Raw genomic sequence first — 12604 nt, forward strand, 5'->3', positions numbered from 1 at the left:
TGTAAACAGCTGGGTTCACTTAGTGCGGTTCATTCGCTATTGTTTTCAACTCTTTGGGTATACCAACGATTATGTTTGCGTTGTAGACTACTCACGGCCTTTAGCACACCACAGATCTGGCGCTACTGCCCACGTGGCTTCAGTCAGGCAGCACACTTATCCCATTTCCGCAACGCAGTTCTGTGTCTTCTCCATGAATAGTAAATAGTGCCCGTATGTATTAAGTAGACAAGGCCTGCTGGCGCCTGCTTAGTCAATTTCAACACGAGTCTGCTACTGAGCTGGAGATCCCGGGTTCGAACCCGGCCGCGGCGGCCGCGTTTCTGTGCAGGCGAAACGCAAAGGTGCCCGTGAGCTATGCTATGTCAGTGCGCATCAAAGATTCCTAGGTGGTCGAAATTATTTGAAGCCTTCCACTACTTTGTTCACTCCCACCTTCCTCCCTTCCCTTACAGCGCGGTTCGCGTGTCCACCGAGATATTACGCCATTTCCTTTCCACGAAAACTGGAGTTCATTTGTGTGTGTGTGTGTGTGTGTTCTCAGCCACCCCATGATATATGGATAAATTAAGTGAAAGAAGAAAAAGAAAGGTTCCAAATTAATATCCTGTAGCCTGGGGACCACTAATGTGCACTCACACCATGCACTCATCCTCATCAAATAAGGGAGTCTGTTTCGCCTTGACACACGGCTGCTATATGGCTTGGATTTGATCCTGTCTCTTCTGGATCAGCAGGGAGGAGCAAGAGGCACCATAGCATAGGGCTGTGTAGTGATTCATACCTGCTGGGGATTTTTAACTTGTCACTGGAACAAGAAATCTTCTTCAACGTACAAGACTATCTTTAACGTACACTGACATCGCACAGCATAATGAACACCTTTAGCGTTTTGCCTCCATCAAAACATGGCCGCCGCTGCTGGGATTGCACCTACAGCACGAGCCACTGCTGCGGGCCAAATAAATAGTGAAAAAGACTGCAAACAGGCACACGTAACTCGTCAGTACAAGACTTCCTAGCCAATGGAATGACTAATATCCAATTGAAACTTGCAGCAATACCCAACAAAAACACTGCAATTATTTTTATTAGGACCATATTTTCAAGTACAGATAGGTGTGGCCATGACAATACACTCAGCCATTATAACTCTGGCTTTAGATGTAAAAATTTTCTCTTCTGGTGCCACTTCAAATTGAACTTAATTCCCGGCTGCAAAGAGAAGTATGACATTCTGTGCCTTTCCTGAATGTTCTCGCAGCACATTGGTGGCACAGTTCACAGTGCATCCAGTACCACAAAAATTAGACTTACAAATGAGTGTTGCGTGTACATTTATTCATTTAGCAATATACAGATATCATACAAGAGCAAAAAGAAAATTAGTTGTAGTGAGCAAAACAATGTGTACAGGAAGGAACAGTTACAGCAAACACTATCTGATGGAAGAATGCACACTGTACCTTGACACTTCGCTGTTTTTCCAAGAAAACTCGTCAGTAACAGAATGCACGAGTAACAAGAAATGCGTGTAAAACATCTGAGGAGCTTATGTATATTATATATACGACGCATCTTGTAGATATATATATCTCAATATGTATGTATATATATATGTATACATATATATATATTATAGACAAGTAATACTACTGTATATTTAAGAAAATAAAATTTTTTTCTGTTAATAAACCCATAGATATGTAAAAACTTCAGCGCACGGCTAAAACAATGTGGACTGGTCACATGCATGTTCAAAAATACCTCATGCTCATCTGCTCACTTTCATATTTCATGCCTGCACATTCACATTTGCACAAATCCTCACAAACAATGCGATGCAGTAGCATCAGAGACGAGGAAAAAAACTCTGAACTACCGCAGTTAAGCTCGGAGCAACCAAAGAAATGCCCAGAACAACAGACCTGGACAGGCGACTAAATGCTTTTATCCTCCAAGGAGTATCATAAAGTCCCGCTTTTCCACTCCCAGAGTAGCCAATTTGCCGAAGCCAACATTGCACCTGGAATAGCAGTGGGGAAGAGCGGAGACACTCTCACCCATTTCTGGCACACTCCAATCACTCCGTATATCACACGCAAAATGCAAACTAAACTGGGCCTCTTGATCAGCACCTTTTGTTTTGATTACAGTTTGCCAACACGTCATGCACAGTACTCTCATCAATGGCAAACCAGATTGCCAGTCAGTCTTGTAGCAACAAGGGGCACCTTATACACTATTGAGGTGCAAGAAAGAAAAATTTGGGGACACGCTGGCAGGTTTGCCAACAGCTTCTTTACATAGCTTATTTGCACAGTGTGCAGTGTTCAAATGCAAAATTGTAACTAATGTTGCAGAGGCCAGCTCACCATGAACTCACCATAAAGCCACCAGCAATGACATTAAGCAGGAAGAAGAAGATACGGAAGACCACAGAGACGAAGCAAGGACTTCGAAACCTTGACAATAAGCCCTTTTTTCATGCTGTGGCAAAATATAAACGATTACAAATAGCAGTCGTGTAGGCAAAGCCAAGAAAACAATATGCACAAGGTAATTTCTGGCCTCGGGCCAAACATCTGCACTGAGCAAAAAACCAGTGCCAAAATGCATAATGCCAAAAAATTAAAAAGGACCCACGAGTGGTAACAAAATAAAACCACAGCTTATAAAGGGAGTGCAAAAGGTTGCTGCTGGCTTAATGCTAACTGTGTAACAGACAAGCTGTTATAGAGAAGGCCTGTGCTGGGAAATGCAAGTTGCTGTGTAAAGACAACAGCCATAAAACAAAAGTAAAAGAAACAACAAAGCGAGTAAGTACGCCCCCAAAAAGTTTTATACATCTGTAAAACCAGGCTTACAAATGACACATACACATCCAGTTTCAAAAATACAAGTACAACGAATTACTTCAGAGTCGAGACCCCAATGTGGCACCGGGACTGCTGCAACACATGACAATAATTTGCAGGAGAATAATGCAGCACGTTGTATAACTAATCACTATGTTTCCACACTGGGTTGAAGCAAAGCTGCACTCAAAATGACAGCAATAGTAAAGTAACACAGCTGACACGTTTGTTGATTGCCAGAGGACATTCTCAGCGATTTGTTCCAGGAACTGTGACATTGCAACAAACTCCAATAGGATGAATGTACCCCAGACCCAGTGCAGAAAAAAAAAAAAAAAAGAACAGGCATATAAAGTATACATGCCCGGTTAGCTCAGTATTGTAAGGTGCCAACCAAGCCACTAAAGAGGAAGAAATGAGTAGGTGATCCAAAGGCTCGAGTATTGTGAAAGGAAGAAAAAAAAGGAAAATGAGAAAATCATGTTTGAGAGATCTGGCACTGGCTGAGCACATCTGGTCCATTGCTAGGAATGGGAAGACAACTATAGGATACAGTTATGTGACCAGACAAAAAGCAGTGCAAATCGCAAGCATCTTGCGCAGAATCCCCCCCCCCCACCTCAATGAAGATAGAAATATAAGAATGAAGAAACAAAGTGTGGGCTTGTCAGCACTGCTGCCAATGTACGGTCATGGTCAATCCCTACCAGCGTTAAGATGCATGGCTAAACACCACAGTCCAATGACCTCCCTAATGCGTCAACTTTCGTAAAAACACAGAAGCAACAGAGATCGCAACAACTTTTTCCAGGTTCAAAAAGCCTTACTAACATGCATATTTCAACATGCTTGGTGTGTGCACCTTCGCACACACGCTCACATGCAGCTAAGAACCTCTGATCATGCAAGACATCACAGACACGCACACACACACACTCACACACATGTACACACGTACACATACATATTTAAAAGCCCACGCAGCATCAAGCAGCAGACAGACAGAGGTCGTGACAGTGAGTGCCAAGAAAGGCAGACAACATTGCACTGTGCCCCTCTTCCCCCATTTTTCACGGAAATAGTGTGCAGAACAGAAGAGCCACATTGGACCACAAGCAGGCTTCAGAGATTGCCTCACAACAAGAGTGCAGGGAAACAAGTGCATCGTCTACGGTTTCTAGACCCTGAACGTGAAGCTTCAAAGGCGCGTGATGCTTCCCGAGAGCACGACGAAATGGCAGCACGCCAACGGTTGGAACACCGTGTCTACGATGAGTTCATGCACAGAGTTCAGTCAGGGGGGGGGGGGGGGGGGGGGGGGGTCGATGAAAAGCTCCACGCACAGTTTGGCCCATGTTTACAGATTGCTTCCGCAGCTGGTGTCAAAGGCAAGCTTTCCTTCAGTGCACCACAAGAATGAATCATCAGTGCAGAGTTCCGAGCCCTGAACCTACACAGAGGAACAAAAAAAAAAATATTGAGGCTTGCACACAGATATGCACCCATGAAAATAAAATATCTTTCACTGAAGTGAAGTTATATAAATGTGATAATATGCCATACACAGGGCTGTTCCTATAACTATATAGCTCCAAAAACCTCAGGTGAACCTGACAACACCAGTTTATGAGTCAAAGAAAAATATGTGGCAGGTTTCAACAACCACCTTCGCCTGCATATTTTTGCCTTGCGCTCTTCCCCCATGATTACACATACTGGAACGGAACTAAAGCACCAGCACTGCAACTAAAAAATCAACGTTGTCAATACCCAAGGCAACAGACCCCTGGTTTCAATGCATCATTAGCACACCTCATTTCACAAGTAACACATAACTGCGTTCTCATGTTCAGTGAAATGGACTTCAACAAAAGAGTCATGCATATAAGTGGTCAGCTTTATTTAAGAGACACAGAGACCTGCAAAGCCCCAGGACCAACTATAAATCCCCTTAGTTTAACGAAAAAGACCAAAATGGCCTTAGCATACATAAAGGGTCAGTAATTACATCTATTTATTTTCAGTAAAAATTGATTCTCTGCTTCTTTCTGGGTATGGAAATGTTTTGGCCAAGAAAATGGCAGAGAGAGACTTACGGCTGAGAAAATAAATTTTCCTGCCACTCTATTCAAACTCTTGACGTCCACAATGAGGAGGACTGGTTGCCGCTGTTTGAAATGAATGGCAGTGTAGCACAGCCTCTGGGATTTGTGCCAAAAATTCGGTGTCGACACATGCAGTTTACTTGCAATATTGGCTGGGCATGGCAACACCTGTATTTTGTATTTTGGTCTTTTCTAGCTTATAAAGGTGGTGTTTTCACAGACTGGTCACTCTTATTTGAATATCGTAGTCTATTGACACAGGCCAACTTCAATTAATCCTCAGTGCTCCTTTAACTGTGTGAAAAACACAGAAAGTAGGTAGCTCAAGCATATAAGTGCAAATCTACAGCCCTCCAATTCTTATAAATGGCATCTGGCAACCAGTGACCCCCCAGTGCACTGGAAGGCGAAGGTGAGAGAAAAGCGGGGCAGGGGGGTTAGGGCACGCACACAAATCCTGCTGCTGGAGCAAGCATAGTCTGGTAGGCTGGCCTCCTTGGTCCACACCAACCCCCTCTGCAGTGCACTTGCGAGTAGAAAGTTGCAGCGTTCGGCTCTATTTGGTCTGCAGTGCATTTGTGGCTCTGGCTTACCGATCATGTTTCGCATACCGAGCCCAACATTTTAGGGTAGCTTGTCTTAACATTTTTAAAGAACCAGCACTGAAGATCCCCCACAGTTTGTTTTAGAGGATCAGCCGTTTATGCGACATATTCAGCCGCCAATCACGGACAGCTCTTGGCGACCACGTGTAGCTCATTGCTGTGGTCACCTGACCACTCCGTGCATGCAACTCATGCCTCACACTTTCTGCCAACATCCAAAAGGTTTATGGAGACCTAACGTCCCAAAGCAACTCAGGCTTTGAGGGATGCCGTAGTGAAGGGCTCCGGAAACTTCGACCGCCTGGAGTTCTTTAACGTGCACTGACATCGCACAGCACACGGGCCTCTAGAATTTCGCCTCCATCGAAATTCGGCCGCTGCGGCCGGGATCGAACCCGCGTTTTTCGGATCAGCAGCCGAGCGCTGTAACCACTGAGCCATCGCGGCGGGATAATAGCTTCCAAAAGTTTTCAAACACCTTTTGGACACATCTGTCTGGGGATTACAGGTGGTTAAAAAGAAAGGCACAGTAGCAGTCTTACAGTGGGTGAACACCAGGATTATGTGTGGAATTGAGTAATCAAGGAAAGAGCAAAAGGGGGTAAAAAAAATTCAGACAGCACTTCTAAGAGCTCTCTCTTTCATGAGTTAGGCAACATAGTGCTAGTGCAGCAGTTTTCATAACAATTGCAACTGTTTCCTACGACGCTGTTCACTATATATATATACTGAAACTGTGCATATGTTTCGAGGTGAGACTCCACGGGTGAAATCAAGCTGCTGAAACTGCTCAACAATCCCCTGCATGGTAGCCGATCAGAGGCAGGTGCTACTTCGCACCAAGCACAACAGCCTAGCAGACTATGCTTGCTCTAGCAGCAAGATTTGTGCATATGCCCTTACCCTTGCCCTATTTTTGCTCTGCTTTACTCCAGTGCCGCTACGTCGGCCAGTCAAGGCCACTGGATATTAAGCATTAAAAAATTGGAGGGCTGTACATGACATAGCTACAAGCAGCACAATAGGCACAAAAAAATGGAGGGTAAATCTGCTGGTTCCCACCTTCCCTGGTCATTGCGTCCAGGAAACCAGCTCTTGCAGCACCACAGCCACCAGAACAGCTGCCAGGGTGAAGCCCCCAACCAGGAGACCTGCCCAGTGCTGGTCTCCCAGTGTCCAGGAAGTGCTGCGAGTTGCGGCCGCAGCCGACTCACTGGCTGGCTCAGATGCAGGCACGGAGGGGGCACTCAGCTGGAAGGAGGTGGCCGGCCCATAAGGTCCACACAGGGGCTCCGGGCTCTGCGGGCAGTGGCGCACGGCAGCCACCCGTGCCCAGTGGAAGGCGCCCCGTGGGACAAGATTGCTCAGAGTGCAGCTAGTGTCCCGGCCACGGTACACCTGCGAGGTACAGCCAACATGTCCACAAGATTTGCCTCTTGCAGCAATCCGATAAGCAGTGTACACCAGGTGGTACTGGTTTTTTTTCTGAAGGCACCAGAGAAAATAATGCACATGTGGTCAGAAATAGGCCAGGGCCTAGGTACTCATTGTGTGCACTAGCATTGTGTGCAAAGGCCCACAACACAGAAGGCCACAGTATGCGTGGCAGAGTGCTGCCTCAATCTGGAACCTTCTGTACAGGGGCTCTTCTGCTGTATGTATGTAGTGGGGGCAGTGGCAAAATTAAGGTCTACTCTGAGCCCTCTCTGTCTGAGCCAATCTTAGCCTGAAGCCTTGTTTACCACTGTTTGTCTTGTACTATAATAGCACATGTTACAAGGAGCAGGACACATTTCAGCACAAATAACACTGCGGAATTATTTATTTCAGAAAATTTGCACAAGACGTGTCAGGCCAGCATGCCAGTTCTGAAAGCATGCCAAGCAACTTCTCTGTTTGCCCCTGCAATGTATAATGCGGCAGAGACAGCAAAGGGGAGACAAACTTACCACAGAGAATTCGGAGTTGCCCGAGTGCTGCAGCTGCACCACATAGCTGATGGGGTCATCACCTACAGGCTTCACAGGATGCCACTCCAACAGGACACTGCTTTCACCCAACGAAGTTGCCCTTGGTGCTGCAAAGACAACACAAACACCTCTGATGAAGTTACCTACTGCCAAAGGCTTCAAAATACTGTCAAAGAAAATGCAATGATTGCGACAGGCAGCAGCACGGAACCACTCAACGCACACACTGGGGATAAAGTTGTCGGAAACAAAACCACACTCATTCCCACCGATGGCATAGCAGAAACAGCCTAAGTCTGAAGAAGTCGTCTCTAAAACTGAAGAGTGCCTGCTCATTACTGCACATTTTTTTTTAATAAAGCATATTGATAAATAGTGAACAACTATGCTGACGATGCTAGAAGTCGCCACTCCTAATGTCAGATGTTGCAGGTGTCACGATTCCTGCATCGTATAATGTTCATCTTCCCAGCACGGCTCCTTGTAGTGGTTTGCTCTCGATTTCATCATGTTGCATTAGCTATCGAGAGAGGGTGCCAGCTTTGCTGCAGCACAGGCACCACACTGGTGTGGCTCCACTCCTCACCAGCAAGATGCAGCTTCACAATGCATCCCACGGGCTTGTCCTTTCTACCGTAGCAGAGTCTGCACTGCCCCAACGTGAGCAAACACTCGTGCATAATCCTTCTTGCAAGTGACGCCCTTGATTTTCTAGCATTGTCTTTTTTTGAAGAACTGCCAGCCAGTGTTACTGCTCCCAAAGGCAATGAATGTGCTTTGACCCACGCCAGTTGCATTAGTTTGTTCCCAAGAGCACAGCTCACTGTGGATGGCTGGCACTTGAATATACTTGCAATCACAGCAAGAGTTAGGGCTTAACCACATTTCTTCATTTCAAAAACCCCCCAATGCCAGCAGCAAGATCAAGATCTGGTACTGCACAACAAACAATATCCGGCATAATAAAAAAAGAAACTAAGTTCGCTGGATTTGCAACCCCCGTCACAGACCTTTGACAGCAGGCGGCAAAGCGCGACTTGTGGTGAAAGTGTATGGCTCCGAGTAGGGCCCATCTCCAGCGTCACTGGAGGCTCGCACGCGGAACCGGTATGCTTGATTCTCCTGAAGCCGCAGAGCCTTGTACGACCGGCTGGGTCCCTGGTAGAGTGTTGCAAAGCTGCCAAGGCAGAGAGAATTCTTGCTCAGCCTCCTGTTTTGCCAACTTTTACCACTGCATGAGCAGTGTGTGCAGATGCACAAAAAAAAACGTGCAAATTAGCCAATGCTCGACAGCCCCAAATGCAGCTGAGCTTCATTCATTTGGAGTCTCCCAGACTGCGGAAAATATTCAAATTGAACAACTTAAAATTATGAACAACGCAAATTAGAAAAAAGCAAGCATGAGACAGTTCCAAATGTGCACAGCTGTACTTTTTAAATGCAGTGAGAGCTGGTGCAGAGCTTCAGTCAAGGAGATGCAGCAATTAAAACAATTTTCATTATTTATGAACGAAATGTAACCAAATTTGGTACAGTTATCTTTTTCTGTTGATTAGAGAACTGCATTTTATCTTAAGCCAGCTATGTAGTTCTTGAGTAATTACAATTACCACTCTTGTAAAGTTGTCCCTCACTAAATAATTAAAGAGAAATTGCGCAAGTTTTGGATGGCAGCATGTCAGTGAATGCCGAGGGCAATGAAGCTATTTTTTAACACCTAGTAATTAAGAACAAATTTGAAATTTATCATCCATATTCACGTGAGCATTGTTTCTGCAAAATTAAATTTCAAGACTTAACGATACCCATAGCAAATTAAGAGCTTGATTTAGCGTCTCAGAATTGATGTACCAAAAAACAATCATTCTACTATCACTATTTATGATATTCTTCAGAGATGAGCTAAAGCAACTGCATGAAAAAGTGAAAGCTGAGAAATTCAACCTTAATTCTCGCATTTGCCTTGTTTATAGCCTCGCATGTTTTTGCTTTTGGTCAGAGATATGTGGCACTAAAACCAACAGAGGCTCCGATCTGACCTTTCCTCTTCATGGCGATGCTAAGAGGGTAGTGCTCAGTCATCGTAAGCCTGCAGAATTCACAATGTGCTGGGATCATCAGAAGTGCTATTTGTTTACAGCTTTCTGCAACTGCAGAAAAAAAAGCCATTTTATAAATTTGTACTGCACATTCTGCTAAATTTTTCATCACAAGACAAATGAAGACCCGAGGGTTATGAAAAAAATAAAATGAGAAATTGGAAAATTTGATCCAAACTGCCATTTTATTTGCCGCGCCCCCCCTTAATGATGGTTGGTTACCAGAATTTGTTGCACCGATTCTGATGTCAATGGAATATGTTTGCACATCTGCTTTCATAGCAACTCAGTGATTGTCAGTGAGACTCATCATCATTCTTGTGACGGGACACAAAGCACTGAAGATAAGAACATGCAGATCAAAGTGATGCATCTGCAGACTTGCAGTTTTGCAGACAATGTAGTCTCCGAATGGATTGATTCTGAATTATCACAATTGTACTCAAGTCACTGATGCATAATTAAAACTGATACTGTAAGCTGTTTGCAATGTGGACCAATTGATTGGCATGTGAAAGCTGCATAATGCTGGGCAGACAATGCTGGAACCTTGCTTTTCACATTTCCATATTTTTTAGCACATTTGTTATTTTGCTAAAAGGTACATTAGCCTAACTTTTTTTTTTTGCAGCAGTAATCAGACCCAAACGGCTCAATTACCACCAGACTGCCCAAGACTCAGGTGAACGCAAATGCTTAAAAACTCGCACCTATGACAAAGACAGATCATCACTTTAAACAAGGGGCTCTCAAACTGGGTCCTGCAGAACTCCGGAGTCCCTTGAGAGTGCTTTTTGGGGTTCTCCAAGCACTTATATCCATGCATGCTAACACCATCCTCCGTCCTTACTTCAGGACTAATTGCACAGCAGTTGTTCACTGCAGACCATTTCACTGTAAAGCCAGTCTCTGTTAACTGAATTTAGGCATTTCTTGAAGTGCCATGCGTCTTTTCGGATGCGTGTTGGGAAGCTTCGAAAGAATGGAATCCAAGACAAGCGGAGTTCCTCATCATCTTTTGAAAGCTGCTGGGGTTCCCCCAAGGCTAAAAAAAAGACTGAGAACTCCTGCTTTAAACCATCAATGAACTTTGTTGGCCACAGTGTGGCAGCACTCACACGCCAGGCTTGACCTCCATGTCCAGGGTGTAGTGCAGCACATCTCGTGCTGCCTGGTGGTCGACCCAGCGCAGCCGCAGGCTGTTGTGCCCCGCCGAGAGGCAGTCGAGGGTCGGGGCGGGTGGTGGCAGAGCCTGGGTGCTGGTGCGCAGCGCAGGACTGCTCAGGGGACCTGCCCCCACGGCATTCACAGCCTGCACCCGCACCCTGCAACACAATGCACCACAAGGAGGGGGTAAAAAGTAGTCCATCTGTGTCGGCAGTGAGAAATACAAGGACAAAGAATTTGGCGATGGGAGCACTAACTAGATGGACATTTTTCTAGTGCCTGTTAAATAAGCCACACGCAATCTTATTCTATAAGTTAAATATGAGTAACTGGCTAGAAAATAATATGGCTCTACTGTCAACTGCACTCCTTTTCACTTTCATGCTGTTCCTGATGAAGGACAGAAACTGACAATACAAAGTTACTGGCATAGATCTGCACAGAATAACAACTTTCAACACTCGTTTTTCAGAGGCCAGATTGTACATTCATGTACTACACTTTCACAGGTAAAGTGAATGTAAACAGACTATGAAATGCTTGCAACACATGCAAACTCCCAGCTGAAAGAAACAGATTGTACACTGTTGCAAGCACTGCTCTTCTTGAAGTTGCTGAATATGTTTCTTGTGCCCTCCACCTTGGAAACAACTGCATTTTCTCCACAGCATTGTGCCATAGCATTTGCAATACAGGCGATGAAACTTTTTCCAAGTACAGACTCCTAGCTCTCCAAATAACTGGTACACGGGCTGAACAGGATGCAAACAGGCAGCCACAGCATATGCATCGTATGTTTGCCAATGCTGCAGGAAAACTGCGGATTATTCTTGGTACAGCACAAGATTATTAAAAACACACAAACTGATTCCATGTGTTAAACAGTTTCTGCTGTTCTCAAACGTAGCTAACCATAGGACACGTTGCCTTTTTTTTCCCACCCAGAAAGATCCTACTAAAGAAGAGCTCACCCTCAAAATGCTGGAAGTTAAAGATCTGGATTACACAGGACTGCTAACCTGTAGTTTGTTTCAGGCTGCAAATCCGTGAGCAGAATTTGGGTTTCTTCAGTGGTGTGCGTCGTGGGTGCTGACTGCACAGGACCAGGGGCCTGAGGCTGCGCGTGCACCGGTGACCCTTCGCACACTTCAACCACGTAGTGGGTGATGTCGGCGCCGTGGCAAGGCGGTGCTGACCATGACACCTCCAGGCTTGTTGGGCCCCGAACACAAGACAGGGATCCAACAGCTCCCGGAACACCAGCGGGTGTGTTGCACTCCACCGGATCAGAAAAGGCACTTGATCCGGCACTGCTGCAAGCCTGCCCCGACAAAGAAAACCCCAGAACTGCAGCAACCTTGGACAGTGGAAAGCACAGCTTTTTATCTGAATCACTGTGCAGACCATGAACCCTATCTGTCACAAAAGTGACTTCACAACAATGTTTCCATCAAATGTAGGCACGTGAAATAGTGCAGACAAGCGAGAAGCAGGTGTTGGCTTTTCAATAACTGCCAGCTTAACTAACTGGCTCAGGGGCCAGAGTGGTGATCTTTATTCTATAAAAACTGCCTGTGGGAAATATATGACCGCCATTACAAAAGCATTACAATGCAATTTAAATGTGTCCAAATCCTATTTCACCCCCAGGCATACAGCCCACTAAAACAGAGGGGGATGAACAAGTGTGAGCACCTCAAACAAAGAAAGTCAAGATGCCTGTGCATTTCTTTTCGTTGCAGCTATGACAAGTGAATAAAATCTTAACGAACAAACTATAAGAAGTCGCCAGCATTAGGA

At 45.3% G+C, this 12604-nt stretch overlaps 1 protein-coding gene across 9 annotated transcripts in view; it reads right to left on the bottom strand.

Annotated features, from left to right (window-relative positions):
* Nucleotides 1–1324: 1324 nt before the first annotated feature.
* mtgo (miles to go) overlaps nt 1325–12604 on the bottom strand; it is a 56160-nt gene continuing 44880 nt past the window's right edge. For all 9 annotated transcript variants that reach the window (XM_089543377.1, XM_089543380.1, XM_089543383.1 and 6 more), the window contains 6 exons: nt 11824–12125; nt 10756–10962; nt 8549–8715; nt 7518–7645; nt 6631–6966; nt 1325–4308 (listed from right to left, as the gene is read on the bottom strand). In XM_089543377.1, coding sequence (XP_089399503.1) covers nt 6640–6966; nt 7518–7645; nt 8549–8715; nt 10756–10962; nt 11824–12125 — 1131 coding nt within the window. In that variant the 3' untranslated portion in view covers nt 1325–4308; nt 6631–6639. The remainder of the gene's footprint in view (nt 4309–6630; nt 6967–7517; nt 7646–8548; nt 8716–10755; nt 10963–11823; nt 12126–12604) is intronic.

This window comes from Amblyomma mixtum, chromosome 5, assembly GCF_055824585.1.
Source record: "Amblyomma mixtum isolate Tamu chromosome 5, ASM5582458v1, whole genome shotgun sequence".
NCBI lineage: Eukaryota > Metazoa > Arthropoda > Arachnida > Ixodida > Ixodidae > Amblyomma > Amblyomma mixtum.